This window comes from Lycium ferocissimum, chromosome 8 (genome assembly GCF_029784015.1).
Source record: "Lycium ferocissimum isolate CSIRO_LF1 chromosome 8, AGI_CSIRO_Lferr_CH_V1, whole genome shotgun sequence".
Taxonomy (NCBI): Eukaryota; Viridiplantae; Streptophyta; class Magnoliopsida; order Solanales; family Solanaceae; genus Lycium; species Lycium ferocissimum.
In genome coordinates this window covers 24,550,366-24,570,967 of record NC_081349.1, presented here as the reverse complement: position 1 = coordinate 24,570,967, position 20,602 = coordinate 24,550,366, and the positions used below count along the sequence as shown (strand labels likewise).

General features: G+C 33.6%; 1 protein-coding gene and 2 long non-coding RNA genes across 3 annotated transcripts; 2 read left to right on the top strand and 1 right to left on the bottom strand.

Annotated features, from left to right (window-relative positions):
- The first annotated feature begins 5,734 nt into the window (after positions 1-5,734).
- LOC132067664 (uncharacterized) lies at positions 5,735-6,831 on the top strand. Its single transcript, XM_059460959.1, has one exon. The coding sequence runs from the start codon at positions 5,819-5,821 to the stop codon at positions 6,671-6,673; it is 855 nt and encodes a 284-aa protein (XP_059316942.1). The 5' UTR covers positions 5,735-5,818; the 3' UTR covers positions 6,674-6,831.
- A 5,259-nt stretch (positions 6,832-12,090) lies between these two features.
- On the bottom strand, positions 12,091-13,370 carry LOC132066746 (uncharacterized). The gene is made up of 3 exons (XR_009416933.1): positions 13,114-13,370; positions 12,896-12,973; positions 12,091-12,390 (listed from the first exon to the last, which is right to left on the bottom strand). It is a non-coding gene; the product is annotated as an uncharacterized LOC132066746 (long non-coding RNA).
- A 5,356-nt stretch (positions 13,371-18,726) lies between these two features.
- LOC132066744 (uncharacterized) lies at positions 18,727-20,109 on the top strand. The gene is made up of 2 exons (XR_009416932.1): positions 18,727-19,043; positions 19,844-20,109. It is a non-coding gene; the product is annotated as an uncharacterized LOC132066744 (long non-coding RNA).
- The last annotated feature ends 493 nt before the right edge of the window (positions 20,110-20,602 follow it).

Below are 20,602 nucleotides of genomic sequence, written 5' to 3'. Positions count from 1 at the left end.
CATTTCAGATTTTTGGAACATTCATCGGTTCAAGCTCTTTTTAATAACTTGATCAAATGACGATATATAGTCAGAATAATTTATCAAAATTGTTTTGGAAGAAAGACTTTTGAATTTTGAGTAAATTTACTCAACACGAATTTGAATTAATCGAATTTCAGAAAATTTCAATACCATTTATCTAAAGAAGGAAAGAAGGAATATCAAAATAGTAAATTAACTCGAGCCAAGTTGTAAATGTGAGGCAAATTACGTCTGTTCTACTCATAATTGAAACCATAGGGAGAAATGTCATTGTTGCTTTCACTTTCAGATTGATACATCCTTGTCTTGTTTTTTCAAATCATAGAACACAATTAGGGAGCTAGGCTTCTGTTTTAGCAGACACTAGGCCTTCAACATGCACAAATTTAAGGTCCATAAATTCATCTCACTCCAAATTTCCACTCATCCCATCATTTTCAACAAAAGTTATAACCTTTATACAATACAGATCAAAACAAGTTTTGTACTATCAAATCATCTAGTTATTAATTGAAAAATTAAAGTAAGCAACTTATTACTACATGATAACTTAAGTTATTCAATAATGGTTATGTTCAATAAATCCGATGTAATTCTACTCTTTTGAGAACTGGTGCATACAAGATTAATGCATCTAGTCAAGAGAAGTTCATTCAAACTCTCTTCGCCAAAAAATTATATTGTATCTACATGATTAAAATTATCTTTGATATGTATATAAACTACAAGAAATTAGAATTTTTGTAACGGTTATTTGTAACAACTTCCTAAGTCGCTGCAAAAAGGGATAGTTTCAATCGCAACCCTAATGATAAATTAAATACAGCGTTAAAATTATTTTTTATGTATATATAGAGATGTTGAACTCCCCGACTTCTTACGTTTACTTTATTTTGAACATATAACTTAATGTTTATTTATAATTAAATCGCGGTATGCAAAAAATTTGTTCAGCAAAATTTTGCTTAAAACCTATTTTTACTTCTCCCAAGAGTCGTCACAAAATAACATTCAATATATCTTAGAAGTACTTGCAACAACTCTAAGGGCTCATTTGGTACGAGAGATAAGGATAAATAATTTCGAGATTATATTTGAGATGAGTTTATCCCACGTTTGGTTGAGATAAAATCGCGGTATAACTAATCCCGACTAATTTCGGGATTATAGTGTTATTTTATCCCTGTGGGAGGGTGAAATAACTAATCATCCAAACCAAACGACCCCTAAGGTCGCTACCATAACATCTAGTGGCGATTTTCTAGGCATTTATTACAATATTTATCGTCATAAAACGTCCAATTTCTTGTACATATGGTAGATATTACATTTTCTTTTTTATTTGTGTGTTTACTTCTTTATATTCACTTACAAGAAATTAGAATTTTTGTAATATTCCTAAAACACCCTTTTCGTGGTATTTGTAACAACTTTCGGTATTTAATTGTCGACATGCGCAAAAAGGAAAGAATGTCAAAAGCGCTCCATACAATCCTCCATTAAAACAAGAAAGAATGAGTTAAGAAGGTTCGAGAAAGTTAATCGAGTTAGTAAGAATATCGTTATAAATATGGTTGTCTTAAGTATCTCGAGGTGACTCCCTCGCGTTATGAGTAAAAATGTAGTGACGCAAAAGTATTTGAGATTATTAGTAATGATATAGAAGATGGACAAAAGATAGGAATATACTTTTTCGATTAGGAGTTTTAGTCGAAGCTTTGTGAGTTCTACATGGTTATTGTGATTACGGAAATATGAATTGTTATATATATTGTGTGTATATATATATATATAGGTTGGAAAGAGGATTAGAAGTTAAACGAAATGAATCGAACGATTTCGGTAAAATCTCGGACCCGTTTAATTTTTCAGTATATGAGGAGTTTTAAGGTGTTCCAAAAGCCTAAAATTAAGTTCCTAGTTTGCAACGCAACAAACAGCTCGTCAAAATGATATCGGGGTAAGGAGATATGGATGATTCAAGTGATGGTGAGTATTAAGACTATCTCAAGATACAAAGTAGAGACTTTAACTTAAGATTTCGTTTCAAGTCACAATTTATCTACAAATTTTGTTGGGTATAGAAGCATGTAATGGAAATGATTTATTTTACCATGATTGGATTATTAAATGGGTAAATTGAGGGGACATGCCCGTAATAAATATGCAGTACCTGCATGGAAAGTAAATTGTTAGTACGTGTTCATATTATAATGAGTTGCACGTGAAAGGAGCAAATTATATTAGTAAGAGGGGAGTAAAGTAATCATAATTTGATTATTAAGTGGGATTCTAAAACCAAATAGACAAAGCTTTAGATTGAGTGCCATGGTCAAAGAATCCCCAAGTTAGTGGGATACACGTGTCACAATATATAACATTCAATATAGTGATAGAGAGAGAGAGGTCTCTCGGCTAGAAGTAAGGGTTTTATATTGCTTCAAAAAAATTCAGTTTTCTCCATCAATTTAACAAATGCATAAGGTTGTTGGAAAGAAACTACCATAACATCTAGTGGTGAAGAACAAGATTAAAAAGGTTGCTTATTGTTCTTATGTTTCATGACGATTTGAATGTATAGTTCATGTCATTGTTGTTGTAAAGTCTTGATTGATTTCCATTTTTCATGAATTGTTGATGAATTGAATATGTACATATGAACAAAGATTGTAGTTTGGTTATGATATTGCATTTTTTTCGTAAAATTAAAATGAAATTTGTCGCCCATGCTAATGAAGTCATGCTTACTTCTTTATATTCACTTTGAATGTGTTGTAGTATGGATAAATGGATGAAAATCGAAAGTTGTTGAAGTGGTGTATTTTACCTTTGAATTGTTGTTGTCATGGACATTGTGGTATATTGTAAACATTTTGAGGTGTTAAAGCATTGTTGCCACCAAAATTATTGTTGATTGTTCTTATCTTAGTGAAAGTGAAGTTTAATGATTCAAGTTGAAATTGAAATTTTTGTGGGTTGTTATAAAAATAAATATGATTCTTCCTTAAAATTGTTGTAAACGTGTTGTTATCCAGTTGAAGTTGGAAAAATTCGTGAAAATGGTAATGTTGTGTGTCTTGTTTGGCCAGAAATATGTATGGACTGTCCAAAGTCCCTTAAATCATGTTTAAACAAGTTTGGATTGATACATGAAAGAATGACTAGCAATATTAGATTGTAGCTTTAAATGCTCGAAATGTTAGAAAGGGATTGTAAGTGTCAAGACATCCCTCGTAAACTAATCATATTTGATATTTTTAATAAAGGTTGAAGTATTATTGGGCGGCGTAACATATTTGTACGAATTCCAATGTAACATGGTCCCACCAGATTTAATTTGTCGCAATTATTGTAATCTGCAATTAATGCCAGTGTTTCTTTTATAGTGATTTCATGTAATATAATTCTCTCTCTTGTTACTTTCATGGAAGAGGAAGTTATTGCTTGAATATTGAATGAATCCCTAGTAGAATCTATGGAACCTATGATTGCGGTGATTATTGAGGTTGATTCCACCTTTTTAAATCATTTCTTATCACATTCTCTCCCTTATTTGATTGGTAAGGTGGGCAATAATATGTTCTCATTTTCAAAAAGTATTGAGAGACTCAGTTTGCTTGGGAAAGATGAGTGTTTGTTGCCCGAGGTTTCTCGCGGGAACGATGGAGTGTCCCCTATTCGTGAGAGTGTGCTCGTGATCCGAGGTTATATTCGGATGGTACATGGACTCTCGGGTCCCCTTAGAGGCATTGCCATAGCATGTGTGTACGGGAGTGGAGTGTGAGAATTGCATAACATTTACATAGCGCGACATAATTTTGAATGGTCAATCACTTTTCCTTCTTCTTGATTTGTGAATTACCGAGTTGTTTATTTTATTTTAAAGGTCTGGAATCGAGGTTTATAGAATTCTTAGTGTTAATGGACTAGTTTAAATGCGTGAACTAACCATTGTCGGCTCGATTATTTTTGTGCTCATACTCTTTGCTACACTCTTTCTGGAGTGTGTAGTTATTTTCGTGTGATGTTCGGAGTCTCACGACCGTCTCGAGGCATTCGTCAAAAGACGTTTGGGTGGTAAACCCGAGTCTCTCCTTAGATTTTGTTGTTCTCCCAAAAATCCGGTTTAGTCTCTGTTATCTATTCAAATTGTAAACTCAGAAACTTCTGCCTCTTGTATGAGTCTAGACCGCATTTTGAATTTCTTATAATAAAAGTATTTATTCAGCATGTTGTATCAAATTAAGGTAGTTATGCAACCAGCGGGGAGGGTTAGTGTGGGTGCGATCCATGTATTTGGGTATATTTTACCTAGCTACCTTTTTATACCAAACATTTTCAAGCATTGTTGCCACCAAAATTATTACTACTCTCTTACAAGTTCTTATTATTCTTGTAAGGTTGCAGCAACAATAATTCTTCCTTAAATTTAACTCCAAGTTACCAGAAATAGGATTTGATTAATCTTTCTAATTCTTTTATCCTGACAAGACATCCTAATAATTTGTACTCTTCCAATGTAACATGGTCCCACCAGATTTAATTTGCCGCAAAATGCCAGCGTTTCTTTTATAGAGTAATTTTCACTTTCACTAGTGAAGTAGATCCTTGAAGGTGAAGAGTGTTTTACCTTTTAAATCATTTCTTATTTCTCTTTTGTTCTCATTTTCAAAAAGTAAAGTTTCTTGGGAAATTTTTAACCCCCTATTAGGTGGAGGAATCTTCATTCCTTCTCTTAGGCTTTCGGTGGCAATAGCCAATTAATTCAATCACTTTTCCTTCTTCTTTTTTTATTTTTTTCTTTTATAATTGATAGTGTTTGGACTAATTTACACGCATTTCGATTATTTTTTTCCTGCTATGAGGGGCGTAGTCAGAATTTTACTAGAAAGAGTTAAAATTGAAAGAAGTAAACACACAAAGTAATCAAGGAGATCAACACGTTAGTAGTATATATTAAAAATCAAGGGCAACATGCTATAATGTGAAATTTTCCAGCGAAGTGATGTCAATTTGATACATTGACACCCCTTGGACAAGAATGACTCCGCCACTGCCCACTAAAAGTGAATTCAAGATGCATATACAAAATCTAGGCAATGCGTCAAGTTAAAATATAATAATATCTGGGTTCAAAGTCTAAAATTTATATATTTTTGTGGATTTTTAACGCTTATACAAAATCTAGGCAAAAGCTACTGAGTTCATGTGAACCCATATATTACATTATAGATCCGCCCTAACTGCCTACTACATCCCACCAATATTAACATCAAGTAACTTTGTCCATAAAAATTTAGACGAATTAGAAGAAATCATCTGATTTTTTTAGTTTCCGTTCACTTAATAGATCACTGGGCTACACCTTGGATACACTTTTTTTTTTTTTTTTTTTTTTTTTATATATATTTTTTCTGTTTGATCATTTAGCATATAATGTCAATCTCAATGTTACTCCTAAGTGAAACAAGCCATTGTCTAGGCAACACCACTTTGTTGTACCAATAATAGAATCTTGAAAATGCTCTCACCCCTTAGCATAGTAGTATATAAAAGCAAAAGCTGACTCTTCATTGTTACAAAAAAAAAAAAAAAATCATTTCTTTCACCCCTTCTTCTTTTTGCCCTCTCTTTTTGACTCCAAAATCTTACACAAACAACACCTCAAACAATACAATCATTATCTACACCTTTATTTGGCCATCTTTTTTGCTTATAAATTAAATCCCCCTCTTTCTGCAACTGTTGAACCAACACCAGAACAAATCAAGAAATCTTTTAAAAATAGCCATTCATGGCAGTGGATGTGTGTTTTGAGATTGCAAGTTTAAATGTTAGCCCAAGAATCTCTTTCTCTCACGATGATGGAATCCCAATTGAATGCCAACAACATTATAGATCAGATGCATTCCTTCTTGAATCAACCATAGATTTTGATTTCTGTGTTACAGATATAGCACTAATCTCCTCTGCTGATGAACTTTTCTCAAATGGCAAGATCCTACCTGTTGAAGTCAAGAAATCAACACCCTTTAAAGAAATCAACCAATCTGATCCAAAATCTTTGCAAAAACAGCCAAAAAAATCTTTGCAAAAACAGCCAGAAAAATCAGTTCTTGAAAATGGTATTGACACAAAAAAGAAGAGTTTAAAAGAATTCTTGTCAACTGATCTTGATGATGATGAAAAAGAAACAGATAAGCTTCCACAAGCAAAACCATTTTGGCAATTCAGAAGAAGCAGTAGTTTGAATTACCAAAATAGCCAAAACAATGGATTTTTGCAATTTCTATCAAGAAGTAACTCAACTGGTTCTGCTCCAACTCAAAAAAATCCAAAAATGTATCAAAAACAGAATTCACAAAAAGAACAAATAAAAGTATTCAGAAAGAGCTCATCTTTATCTTCATCATCTACATCATCATCATCATCTTCTTGTTCATCTTTGAATCAGAGCCATCCATTGCATTCATCATCAAAGAAGGGTCAATCACATCCATTGAAGAAGAGTTACAGTAGATCTTATAGCAATGGAGTTCATGTTAGTCCTGTTTTGAACATTCCACATGCTTACATTTCTAAAGGTACTGTTTGTTTGTTTGGTTTAGGTTCATTGTTCTGTAATGGCAAGTCCAAAAAGAAGAAATAATTTCTCTGCACAACTTTTTTTTTTTTTTTTTTTTGTTCATAAATCAAAAGTTGATATAGTTCATAGAACGTAGTTCTTGTTTTATTTCTCAGATTACAATATACTATAGAATATTTACACTGGCACTCTAATTTAATTTTTGCTAACAGGTTAGCTACCATATTTTCTAGAGTTACTAATTCTACTTACTACTTATTATGAGTAGTTACTCCTCATTATCCATTGAGTTGCAGTGCCATAATCATCTTTGTCCAAGAAGGGATCGATGGTAAATATACTTATTCATTGTTTACACCATACGAATTTAATTTACTATGGTTAAGTGCTATAATAAAGTAAAATATAAATTAATTAATCATAGTTAATTGCTAAAAAATTTATATGCAAATACATGTCATATATTTATTGATTTGATGTAACCACCTGATATGAGTAAGTTTTTTGCCAGAGTCAATTTACATCCCTTAGTCGAAAAATTAAACTGCATAGATAGGTTAATCTTTTATAATATATATATATATATATATATATATCCCTTTGCTTCTTCAAATTTTTATTTCCTGACTCCAATAACTGATTGAATAAAATTTCTTTAACGCTATTAATATGGAGAAATAAAAGTCTAAAGGATCAACATATGTGAAAGAACCATAGTGTAAGAGTGAAAACTCAAAAAGGTTGGATTAATATCAGCCTAGGATTCTTATATATAGGTTAAAAAACAGTTACCTGCTGTTCTAAGAATATAGGTCAAATGTAAAAGGGGACAAAAGAACAAGAGCCACCTACCTTTATGGCTTTTCATGCCTTTTTTCCTTTCTTCTGTTTAATATTGTTGTTTAGGAGATGAGTATTGTGCTTTTTTTTAATTTTCAAGGTTACTTTTTCATTTGTTGTCTACAATAACTATCAAGTATTTTAGCAAAAACTAACTTTAAATCTTATCATTTGAATTATATCTTCAATTCTGGTCCATTTTGTGCTGTCTAATGGCATCAAGACAAGAAATGGATCTCAATAAAGTCTTAGAAAATTAAGCAATGATTGAGGCCCTTTATTTGAAGTAATACAATACTCTGATTTGATTGCAAATGTGATTAATTTAAATATTTGACTACCTTTCAATTTTGTTGTAGCCATATTTTAGATCTCAAAAACCATTGGTTGAGGCCATATAGTGAAATCCATACAAAGCATGGTCTATTCATTCAATTGTTTGGCCTTGTCCCTGTCTTGGATGTGGAACTAACATTTTATTACTAAAGTCGGGGTGAAATGAGATATGAGAGGTCTCTAGATCGAGCCTTCGAAATTAAAAAAAATTCTGATATAAAACATGTTCTCTTTTAATGAGTTTTACACGGTGCAAGATCAGATTAATCGAGGCCTCTAAGCTAATACCCGATAATGGATAGGAAACCAAAACAAAAAACTAGACATTTTTTAGCAGTTGTAAATTATGTATTGCTGTTATGAAAAAGTTTCAAACTTACTTTTGAAATCTTTAATTTATGTTTAAAGATAAATAATTATTAGAAACCATTCAAAATGCTAGTCAGCTTTAGTTTTCCATTTAAATGCAACCAATTGTTCTTTATTGAAGGCTTTCTTTTCATCTTTTATCTAATTTGTGGCTGACACTTTCTTTAAAAAAAACAATGCGGCCCTGACACAAAAGAAGCAACAAAAAATAACATGATCATCTTCAACTATAGAAAAAGTCACAAAAAAAAATAAAAAAAAATCCTAAATCTAAGTAAGTAGAACTCTTATCTCTTGTCAACCGACTACCAAGAAAGTTCGTAAAGGAAATAAAAATCAAATAAAAGACTTCTAAAATAAGGAAAAACTACTAAAATTGGACAATCAGAAGAAAGATTGTTTATTAAAAAATAAAATACTTGGTAAATTAGTTGATACACCCCTTTAAACACATATTAGGCTAAGGAAGGCGATTGAAGAACTTTTTTTAGTTTCTACTTGGTGTCTGCACCGTATTAGAGTCGATTAAATTCAATCACGCATTGCAAGGCCTTTACTAGGAGCGGCTCTCTCAATGGAATTTTTTCCATAGGGGGCTTTAGAATCCGAACCATCTCTGTTAAATAGTGAAGGATTCACCCATCCCACCAACTAAAAAACTTACTAATTAGTTCACGTGGCTATAACTTTGCACCCAATATGGCATTAAGAACATTTGTGACTACAAACCGGATTTCATGCCAAAACGTCTGAAGAAGTTTGACCTTGACAAGGCCACAATTTCAGCGACAACTATTTGAAAGTGGTCTTGGCAAGCTAGGTCAAGCTTCAAGCAAAAATATATGATGTTTAGCCTTGATAAGGCCACACTTCAGACAAAAAAAGTCAGGAGTTTGTCAAATCTCATACTCGAATTTTTGTAACTTCGGCCTCGTATGCGTGAAGTGGTTCCAAGGTGGCATATTTGCAAACAAAATTCAATTTAGTTACAACTTAAATGAAGACTTCAAAATCGGATATTTGTGCACTTATTGATACATTGTGATGCCAAATGAAGGCAACCAAATGAATCCAAAATGGATGGAGCCCACTGGATTTGTACAGAGGCCCAGAAAGCAACAGTGGGCCAATATTGCACTGGGCTGTGAATCACAACTCACAATTTATGACCCGATTGTGACTTGATCCTTGGACTTTTTGGGCTTATCATTATGACTTAATCCCAGATGAAAAACTGTGGGCTTTAGTCATGCTGTATCTAGCAGTTCCTTCTTGTTTCCTTACAAATATACAATGCTAGAATGTCAGATAAATTAGAATTTACTTTTATCAGAAAAATATCATATACTACTAAGCTCATTAGGAACTAGTGACTCCACATCACATTTGTCTGTAAAGATTTTGTATCTTGTTATGATGCATATTAATTTTAATATAATTATCGTTTGTACGGGAAAAACAAATGGAAATTCTGAGGTTATTTTCTCAATTTACGTATTCTACTATAGATTGCGTCGTACGCTTGAGAAATTTTGACAAATCATTAGATTTAGTCATTGTTTTTTGTTATAACAGTAACGTTCCGATCAGCTTACCCAACTCGACTATTTTATCGAATATCTACTCTACAAGATAAATGACCCCGCTTTTTTTAAAAAAAAAAATCTTGGTTTAATAAATAGCATTATTTTTAGCATCCATCTTTCTTATTATGCTTCTTAAACTTACATTTTCAATAATCAAGCTTTGACCCTATTAGTTTATGAAACGAACTACTGTATTATTTTTAAGTGCTCAAAAGTAAATGACAAAAAGAATAATTACAGCATTGTTATTTTAAGTTGAAGCAAAGCAACTCTTTAATACTACAAGGAATTAAAGTGAAAAAGTACAGCAACATTTTGCAATAAGCTGAACTATTTCCTAACAACGAAAGAAGAGTTTTCATTATTAAAACGCGCCCCCCCCCCCCCCCCCCCCCAATTGGAGAAGAATCGTGCTTTTGTCAACTAGTTTCATATAGTTTAATCATATCAATATAAAATCCCGTACTATAACTATTTTAAAATCTAGGGACAGTAGATAGATAACAAGAACTTTTCTACTTCATCACTGTGTCTAAAGTCAAATTCGTAAACCTAATAGTTTCCCTCCAGAATAATTTTTCAAAGCGAACTATATTTATCTTTATCTGAAGGAAAATATTTAGAGAATCAATATTGTCAAGTAAATGTTATTTTTGATATTAATAGTGTGCACATCTCAATTATTTCACCCTCGTAACTGCTATCTCCCACTGGCACAAGTATCGGATAAATCTGCCTATCAAGACTTAGGCAAATATGAATAAATTGGTGTTCAAGTAAATTATATAAGTTGAGCAACGCAAACCTTTTCAATTTATTTTTCCTCAGCAGATTGTAAAGAAACATTTTATGCCTCAAAATAAGGACTATAGTCCAACATATATACCATTTTCAAATTAGCCACGCATGAGTAAAAATTAAACAATGTAAACATATATTTTTATTCCTTCTTTGTTCTTTTTATTAAAATGTTACTTGTCTAAAAAGTATCAGCCTGCCACATAAATAAGGAAACTTTCACCAAACCGAACCGACTTAAATTCTGCCCATCCCTCAGTATAGAAACATGAACCAAACAAAGCATTAACCAATAGAGAACATTTTTTGACGATGCACTAACAGAAAACATGTATCACCATCGATAGTATGGGATGAATAGAATCTCTCCACCTTTAACAAAAGTCTCGAGTAAGAGCCATGAATATGAAAAAAAAAATCCTGGCACGGAGAGTTTTCCCCTTAAATGAGCCTTACGCGACGCGAATTTGAATTAGTCGGGGCCCAATGCAAGTACCGGTAATTGGGTGGGAAGCCAAACAAAAGAAAAGAAAAGGAAAACATGTAAAAGAAAAGGAAAACATGTATCCAACATAGCACGAACCATTCATTAATAGATGCAACCAACTTCAAGTTCATTTGGTTTTGCAAAACTTGATGCATTGAAGTGGTTCATAGGTTCTTTCCTTTCAAATCTTTTTTGCTTCTTAAAACCAATTACAATGGCTGAAACCAAGAGAATCCTATCATGGAAAAGCATGAAAGTGGAAACTCAAAAGCAGCAGAACAAAGAGTCCAGCTCCCAAAAATTTGTAATCTTACTAGAGAACCAATGAAAACAAGCTCAAGTTATGTACTCCAAGCAAAACCAGTCTGATCATCCTAACATATTATAATTAATGCACTCAGGGTTATGAACAACACTCAATGAAGAGGACGAGAACCATGACAGAATAAAGTTTAAATCTCTAACACCTCAAAAAGTAGAAAAGAGTTTAAAAGCCAATAAGCACTTAAAATAAGCCAATCCAAACACCAAGTCTTGGTATGTGCTCAGTGTATGTGCTCGTGGAACAGAGACAACAGATAAAAGTAAAAATAGCCAAACCATTTTTGTATATATGCGTGCGTACCGGCCTGAGCACCACTATTATATATAGAAAGAAAGATGCAGGAACAGAGACAACAAATGCAAAAGGACAAATATCTAAACCATTTTTGTACATATCATAAGTTACCAAGTAAATCTCAGCTTAATAAGACAAGGTTCTAGATCAGTTTTAGATTTTGGCTGCGCCTCAAAAGACAAGCCACAAAAGCCAACACAATAACTACTATGTTTCCTCGTTTTACACCTTAATAAAAGTAGTTTCCAATGAAGTTAATCGAAACAGAGAAAAATTCGAAGGCTATGAATATCCAATAACCAGCTTTGTCCGAATATTACCTTAGTGATGTGAAACCAGAATAAATTTGAAAGAAATTGCAAATACCAGACGCGAGAAATGAGTAACCACTGTCACGAGAAGCACAAAGTTTCGAATATACAAAGAATGGGAACATAAGATAGTGTAGCACGTAAATGCACTTGAAAGATTAGAGATTGTTTCACTATATGAACAATCGTCTTTGATCTATGAACATCCAACTTTGTTAAAACTTATTTCAATGATAAAAGAGAGAAAATATGAACAAATCAAATCACCTCTAAGCAAAATTAGCATTGCAGCAGCAACTTTTATCCTCTTAAACCCCTTTTCTGTTACCAAAGGAAATTCAACGGTTTCATCAAACTCCCAAAATCAAAAAGGTCATGCACTGTACCAGTATCAAAGTTACCATCTTTTGTCAGACAAAAACACAACTCCCCATCTGCATAAACAAACATTGTACAACACAATTAGGTTTCATACATTGGAATCAATCTTGATATTCAAATCTGAAACTCCATCAGTTTATGGAGGAGCAGAGTATCGGCAATGGGTTTACTTTGGTTCACACCTTATATTTTGTCATAAAAATTCATTGAATACAGTCAAACCTCTTTATAACAACGTCATTTATTTCATTGCCACCTACAGCGACATGCTGTTATAAATAACATCTAAACATACCATAACATGAAAGATCGGTTCCACGGAAAACATAGGTGTTTTAGCGAAATGTTGTTATAAAGAACATATAACATAACATAATAGAAAAGATCAGTTCCATCAGCAAAAATAGTTGTTATAGTGAAATGTTGTTATATAGAGAGGTCCGACCGTATGTATATATCATTAATTTAGAACTCAGTAAGATTAAAATTCCAAACCCATAAGCTTCAACTTCCCGCCCCGCCGCCGTTGTTTACCAAGCACAATAATAAAAGGTTTACCTTTTGAATCTACTGATCATCAGGAACTTTGTATAAGTCCGGTGTAATCTCCGTTAACCACAACCCTGGAAATAACGTCTGCCAATAAAACAGTAAATTTCAAATCACAATTCACAAAAATGACCATCATATAAACAACAACATAATATCTAGTCAAATCCCACAAAGTTTAAACAAATTACTATCTCAAAAAAAAAAATGAAGGCCTTGATACTTACGTCTAAATTCTTTTGAACCAATTTAGCTCTTTTTTTGGGTCTACGTGGAGGTCTATGTCCAACCATTGTCATAAAATCCTCTTCAATCTCTTTCCTACCAAGCGAAACCGAAAACGGCACCCTAACAGAATCTCCGGCGAACTCACTTGGAAGAATCTCCGGCGACGGAATCTTTGATCCACCATCGGAGATTCCATTCATCGGCGCTTTACACGCCGCTCTTCTAGTCCTCAAATTCCACGGCCTAGAATCTTCCGCCGCCGTTACCGCCGCCGTACTCGGCGGCGGCGCCGGAACTTGGTTATCTGTAAAAATAGCGTGTTTCATCTTATCGGTTTCTTCTTGAAGATCAAACATCAGTTTCTCTCTTACAGCAGCGATTCCATTACGATCACCGTTAGATCGCCGGCGGTTGATTCCTGGCCGTCGGATTGAGTGTGATGATGATCTACGATGGAGATTGGAATCAAGTTTAGCACATCTTAAGTGTTTCTGATTACCCCACTTTAAACCACAAGGTAACGTGAAATTATGAAGAGGTTTCGTTCTTTCATGTCCCATTGCCATCAAACCATTCAAATTTTCAAAGATAACTCAAACTTCCAAGCTTTGTGTGTATATATATGTATATCAGTTTATGTATATTATTTTTGAGACGAATAGGTTTTTTTTCCTCTCTCTGATACTATTTTTATGGTGTTATGGGTATTTGTGTGAAATCGCCGGGAATGGTAAGCTTATATAGGAGAGGGGGAGGGGGTGGGGTATTAACGTTCGGGTTTGGAGAAACAGTAGGTGCTAAAGTGCGCGGTGCTGTGACGGTCTCATTTATTTTTATTTTTATTTTGAAGGGTTTTCTACTATAACGACGTCGTTTTATACTCATTGCCATTTTTTGTTTTTTTTTCCCCGATATATATGATATCGGAAACGGGAAAAAGGTTAAATTTACTCTCCAAGTATGGTTTTATAGTTTAAATTTTTCGTTCTTTAAAGTTTGGGATCAAATTTGTCCTTCCCGTTAGGATATTTGATAAATTTGCCCTTATATGGATGGAAGTGTGACTTAAACTCCACAACACAAAAAAAATAGCCACGTCAAATGCATGTAGACTCTCAAACTCAATTCTCTTTTTAACCTGTAACGCGTAATCCGTTTTCCAATCTAATTCTCTTAGCCCGTCTCCACAATTATTACAATAAAATTAAATGATTTAATCCTCATCCTTCTATCTATTCAATTATTTAAAATAAACAAATGAAGAGAGCAGTATTTATATTACAAACATAAATACTGGTTATACAAATATTTTAATGGCTTGTATATGTTTAATAAAAGTAAAATTAAGATAAATTTTAATGGCATGTATTTTCATTGAAACATTTAATGCTGCACTTCAGTAGAATTTGAAAATTTATTATTAGTAAAACTAAAACGAAAAATACGCTAAGAAGAGTTAGTTAATGTTTACAAAGGATCGAACTAATCTATACTGAGAATGTATTTCGCCAGAGCTACAACATGAAAGAAATTGGTAGAAAAATTAACATGAACAAAAGACTAATTAGGGCACAGAAAATTAAAAACTAAACAACTGGAATTTAAAAACATCTCTATATTGGGCGAACATACAAATCACCCACGAAAAAGATCCATCAAATTTACAAATCTACCCCTCCTAAACTCTCTCACTTCCTCGTCTTTCTTGCAGATGCCCTCCTCGCCGGCGCCGCCTTCTTCACCGGAGCATCCATATATACAAGCACAGAGTATCGTGGATTGTGGAGACGGGTTAAGAGAATTGAGATTGGGAAACGAATTATAGGTTACGAATTAAAAAGAGAATCAGGTTTGAGAGTCTACATGGATCTGATGTGGCTATTTTTTTTGTCTTTGTGGAGTCCTAACCTTAAACTCCATATAAAGGGCAAATTTATCAAGTATCCTAACGGGAGGGCAAATTTGATCCCAAACTTTGACGGAGGGCCAATTTAAACTATAAACCATACTTGGAGGGTAAATTTGACCCTTTCCCTATCTGAAACTCGCTAGTTGATGGTTAGGGAGGTAAAACACTCCAAATCAAGAGCTTCTTTTTTACTACTCAAATACGAGATTTTTTATTTTTTATTTTTTGGTTTCTCACATGGTGTTCAATATCCTTATTGGAGCTCAACTAATCTGAATTCACGCCGCATAAGACCTATTTGAGGGGGGAAGTGCTCCCTAACAGAAGACACTATTATAGTAGGCATTTATTTGGCCATGAAAATCAAATATCTTTCACTTTTTTGGGATTTTGTTGGAGTTGAAGTTGTAGTTGAAAATGGAGTTGTGTTTGGTTATAGTTTTTGCAAAGAATATTTGGTTGTTTGAATGTACTGAAAGTAAAAAAAGTAAAAATAAGGTTTTAGGTGTTTACTAAATTTCAAATACGACATCAAGATGTATTTGAAATTTTCACGGCCAAAAGCTGATTTTCAAATAAAGTGAAAAAAAATCCGAAAAAAAAGGTAAAAAAATTCTTATGGCCAAACAGGTCCTTAATGTTGAAGGGATTCTAACTCTCATTATGATCTTTAATGTTCGTTGTCTACTGTTGAATTTGAGAGATTGGTGATGATCATATGACCTAATTGACGTTTAGCTAAAACACTTAAAGGTGTTAAAGTAAAAATAAAAAATATAAAAAGAACTAGATGAAAAATAAAATGTTTGTCTAGGTGCTTGGACAATATTTGGTTGAGGTTTGACAAGAAACTATTAAAATTGAAGTTGAAAAACGCAATTGGAAGTTGGTATACAAAATAACAAAAGCATTTTCAATTTAACCTTTTGTACGATTTTAGTGTTGAATTTTGGTAATAACAATAACAAGTATCTTCAATTCAAATAAAATGAAATTGCCTGTATGAATTTCCATTAACAATATTTTTTATTTTAACGTCATCTCAAACCAATATTACACAAAATGAAAAGTAATAGAAGTTCTATTTGTTTCCTACTAGCACAAATATCTCCAGTATGTTTAAAAGACTTCTAGAAATCATAAGGCCTAAAACATATTCCAAACTAATTGGTATCGCGTATATAAATCTTATCTTTCGTTCTATTGTTGCTTACATTTCACTACGTCCGCATTTATTCCAATAGATTATGTAATTCTTCTTTCCATGTGATTTTAAGACTATTTCGTTTCTTTACAACACTTTCATTCACTATGATTTCACATAGTCCGGTGCATTTCGAGATAGACATATGAAATGTCCATACCATCTCAAGCGGCCTACATAGTGATGTGTCTAATACTTGCACCTTTTAATGAATTTGGTTAGGTTTAATCTTGTCTATTATTGTATAATCGTACATCCATATTGCATTGGCGTTATGCTGCGACAATCGTCTTGTTGATGTATTGAACTTTAGCAAACCAACATTCACTCACACATAACATTGTTGCTATAATAAAATTACTACGAGATGTAACTTGCTTTTCACTGTAGTAGGTAGTCTCTTATAACATAACATCGTGGTAACACTTTTCCATTTCAATCATTTGATTTTAATTCGATATGTAATATCTTCATCTATAATTTTATTCTCCTAAAACAAGCGTCGAGCAGTTCCTCTCGTCTCATGAGGCACTATAGTCTTAATGCACCAAACGTACTCTCTTATGTATGAGAGCACACGTTCTTCGCAAAGATGCAAATAAAAGATCAGTATTAGAATAGAAAAAGCAAAAACTGAGAAAATGAAAAATAAAGTAAAAGCAAAAATAAAAATGGCAAAATCATATGTATAATCATTAAAACTTCTCTCGTAATTTGATTTAACAAAACACTCCCCTTAGTTGATTTAGGCCTCTGTTTTCTTGTCTAAAAAGATTCTAGTCTAACAGCCAAATCCCTAAAAATACTACTGTATGATATCAAATAGGTACTCCAAACAAAAGAAAATTAAAGATTAGATAATCTGCCTGCCTAATTCAAGAGCTTGAATTGACTACATCTCTATGAGACGACAAAAAAATGTGTTACTTGAACCAATTCAAAACTTAATACAATTTTCTTTCTCCACATAGTTAACATGCAAATAAAATTTTTGTACCACACCAACAAGGGTGTGATGGGATGAATAGGATCCTGGTGATGAATAGGATTCTTTAACCAGTTGTCTCGGGTTCGAGCTTTGAATTTAGCAAAAATCTTGTTAGGAAGCGCGTATTCGCATTAATTGTGGCCCTAATGTGAGTAACGTTCATTAGTGAACCCTCCCCCACCCCCCAAAAAAAAATTGTAACTCAGGAGTAGCTAGATTATGAGACTGTCAATTGAATTTAAACTTGTAACACTATGTTCGAATTGTGATTTCTAAGTTATTGAGTTGTTTTTCTGATAAACATCAATTATCTATGTTGGTCGGATTTTCTTTTAAAAAAATTGCCCCAATGCTTGTTAAATCTTTCAAAAATTATATATACTTTTAAACGATTTGACACTAAGTATGACAAATTTTTTTCGTTTTTTGAGCACTTTTGAACTCGTTTTCATTAAAGCTAAAATACCCTTTTGTAGTTTTAAATGGTATTCTTGACTTGCGGGGATTGGTGGCACGGTGATTTAATTGGGGGGGTACTTTTGAAATATCTTTTTATTTAATATGTGTGAATATTTTATTTATAGGAATATGAGTTTCACACATATAAGGTCTAAGTTGGTAAATAAAGTATTTGACGGAAGGACTATATTTTCTACAGGTGGTTAAGTGAATAAGTAAATTGTAGAAATTAATGGGAATATTATTTGCACATATATATAAGGCATGAGGTGAGAGTATTTATTTTATTTTATTTTATTTGGCTAATATGCTAATGGATGGGTTGACTAAAGTGCAATTGTTTGGTTATTAAATGGTAAAAGAAGTGGGTCAAGCCCACCATTCCTTCTCTTTACGTCATGGGTATGTATTGGGAATAACTGAAAATTTTTCTTTTCTTTATACCTAGTATGCTAAGAAAATTGTCAAAAAAAAAAATATAGTATATTAATTAAAACCAAAAAATCATTTATATAAGAGGCAACTGGAAAGCTATAATACTCAAATTTAGGAAGTTAATTTTAGGTATGCTTATTTACATTTTGGTCCGGTAATGATTGGAAAGATTGGTGGGCTGAAATTGAAGTAATGATTATATATTATAATTTGGTGGAGGAATGAGATTTAATCTCATTAAGAACATCTTTACAATTTTCTTTGTTAAATTTACAATTTGGTGAATGGGATGGCATAATGATACTTGATGATTAGGATGAATGATAAATTAATGATTAACAAATCATTTGGACAATAATTAATTAATGTTGGGGGTTATGTCCTACTTGGTTAATTATTTAGGTGTAAATTCAAGTTTTTTCATATTTTGCTTTTTTCCTTTTAGAAATTTTTTTTTTGCTCTTATGTTTATCATGTTCCACTTTCAATTATATATATATATATATATATATTTGAATATTTTGGTATTGGGTTATATGTACGACTTTAAATTCAAGGTATTTGAATTGTGGAAAGTTAGATTTTTGTCAAAGTTAAGATATTGGGTAATTAAAGGTTTCGAGTCCTAGTCCTAAGAAATGAGAATTAATGATTTGAGAGTCCATTTATGGATGAAATTGACCAATTTTAAAAATATATGATCCTTAGATAATGGGTGAAATTATTTTTCAATAAAATTCCAATCTTGCCCTTGTGGGCCCAAGGCCACTTTTTGGGGTGCGTTTTTGGGTTTCGAATATAAATATAGCAATATGGGTGTCCTTAGATTCGTATTCTAACGTAGATCGCATATTTTATAGATTTTGATCGTTCAGAGGCTCTACGCAAAGGGAAGACATTAGTTTGATTGTTCGTGGCACCGCTCGGCATTGAGGTAGGTTACGGTCTACTTTAGTTAGACTCTGATTAGAGAATCGTATGTAGTTGTAGAAAGTGACGGGGATAGCATATAGGCCTTCGGGCATGAAGTGGAGGTGGATTCCAATTAGGTTGGCTCTGTCGAGTTGTTATTATGTGGGCTTGTCGCCATATGTGTTATTTTATGTGATTATCACCTTGTTTGTATCTACGTCATATACTAGCTCCCTCATTATATGAAAAGGAATGATAACATTAATATGACTTGTATTTGTTGATTGTATATTGGTGATATTGTTGAGACTGATATCATGTATGACATGCCTTCCATATTATTCTTGTGATGATGGTGAGCTAAGTGATTGAGAGACTCGAGGTTTTTGCTTTGGAGATTGAGAGTGACAGAGAGACTACGAGGTCTTTGCCAGAGATTGAGAGTGATTGATAGCCTCCGAGGTTTTGCTGGAGAGCACGAGTGGTACATGGACTTCGCGGGTCCCCCATGGGTCATGGCTTTGAGGCACTGCCCTTAGCATGTGTGTACGAGAGTGGAGTGAGAGAGGTGACTGTTGCATTGCATTGCATTCATTCACTCATACATTTGACTGATCATCTGGTGAATTATATCTGTCTTGGTTGATTTCATGATTCCTTTACACTTTACTTGTATATTATATGTGACCATACCTGTTTGCTCTATGTGCTACTTGTTAGTTTCCACTTCTTCATGCGTTATCTAATCATTGTCGGCCTATGATGCTTACCGGTACTAGTGTTGTACGATACTACTCTTCTTTGCACTTTTGTTGAGTGCAGAGTACGATCCAGGCTCCAGTTCTACACCCCGTGGCTGATACGCGAGGGTGACATCTTTCGGTAATTCAGGGTGAGCTACTTGGTCATCCGTGGCCCCTGAAGGACCTCCTCTATTTATTTCTGTTTTTGTATTCGACAGACAATATGTAGCCTTCGGGTATTTTCAGACTTATATTCCGTACTATGTTAGCGCTCTTGTACCCTTTGACCAGATTTTGGGGTTGTCGTGACATTTCTAGTTATGATAAGTATTTAAGACTTGATAACTTATTCTTATTTAATTTTTCGCTTATTTAACTTGTTATTAGTAATGTGGTTCGCCTACTCGGAGGGATAGTGTAGGTGCCACCACGACTCGCGAATTGGGTCGTGACAAGTTGGTATCAGAGCTTCTAGGTTAATTGGTCTAATGAGTACAAGAGCAATGTCTAGTAGAGTCTTGCGGATTGGTACGTAGACGTCCGTACCCATCCTCGAGAGGCTATAGGACATTTAGGAAACACTCCACTTCTTTTTCTCTTTTCGTGCTAGTTCAATCCGATTGGTATCTGGTTCATTCTTTTCGTGCGAGATTGTTCAGATTGGTATCTTAACCTCATTTCTATGTTCTCTCACAGATGGTGAGGACGCGATCGACCGCTCTTTGAGGCCGGGGAGCACACACGCACACCGCGCCCGCATCCATACCCGTTGCCCGGCGGTGTCCGTGGGCGAGGGGGGGACGTGGCGGGGGACGTGGCGGGGGCGAGGGGCCGTGCG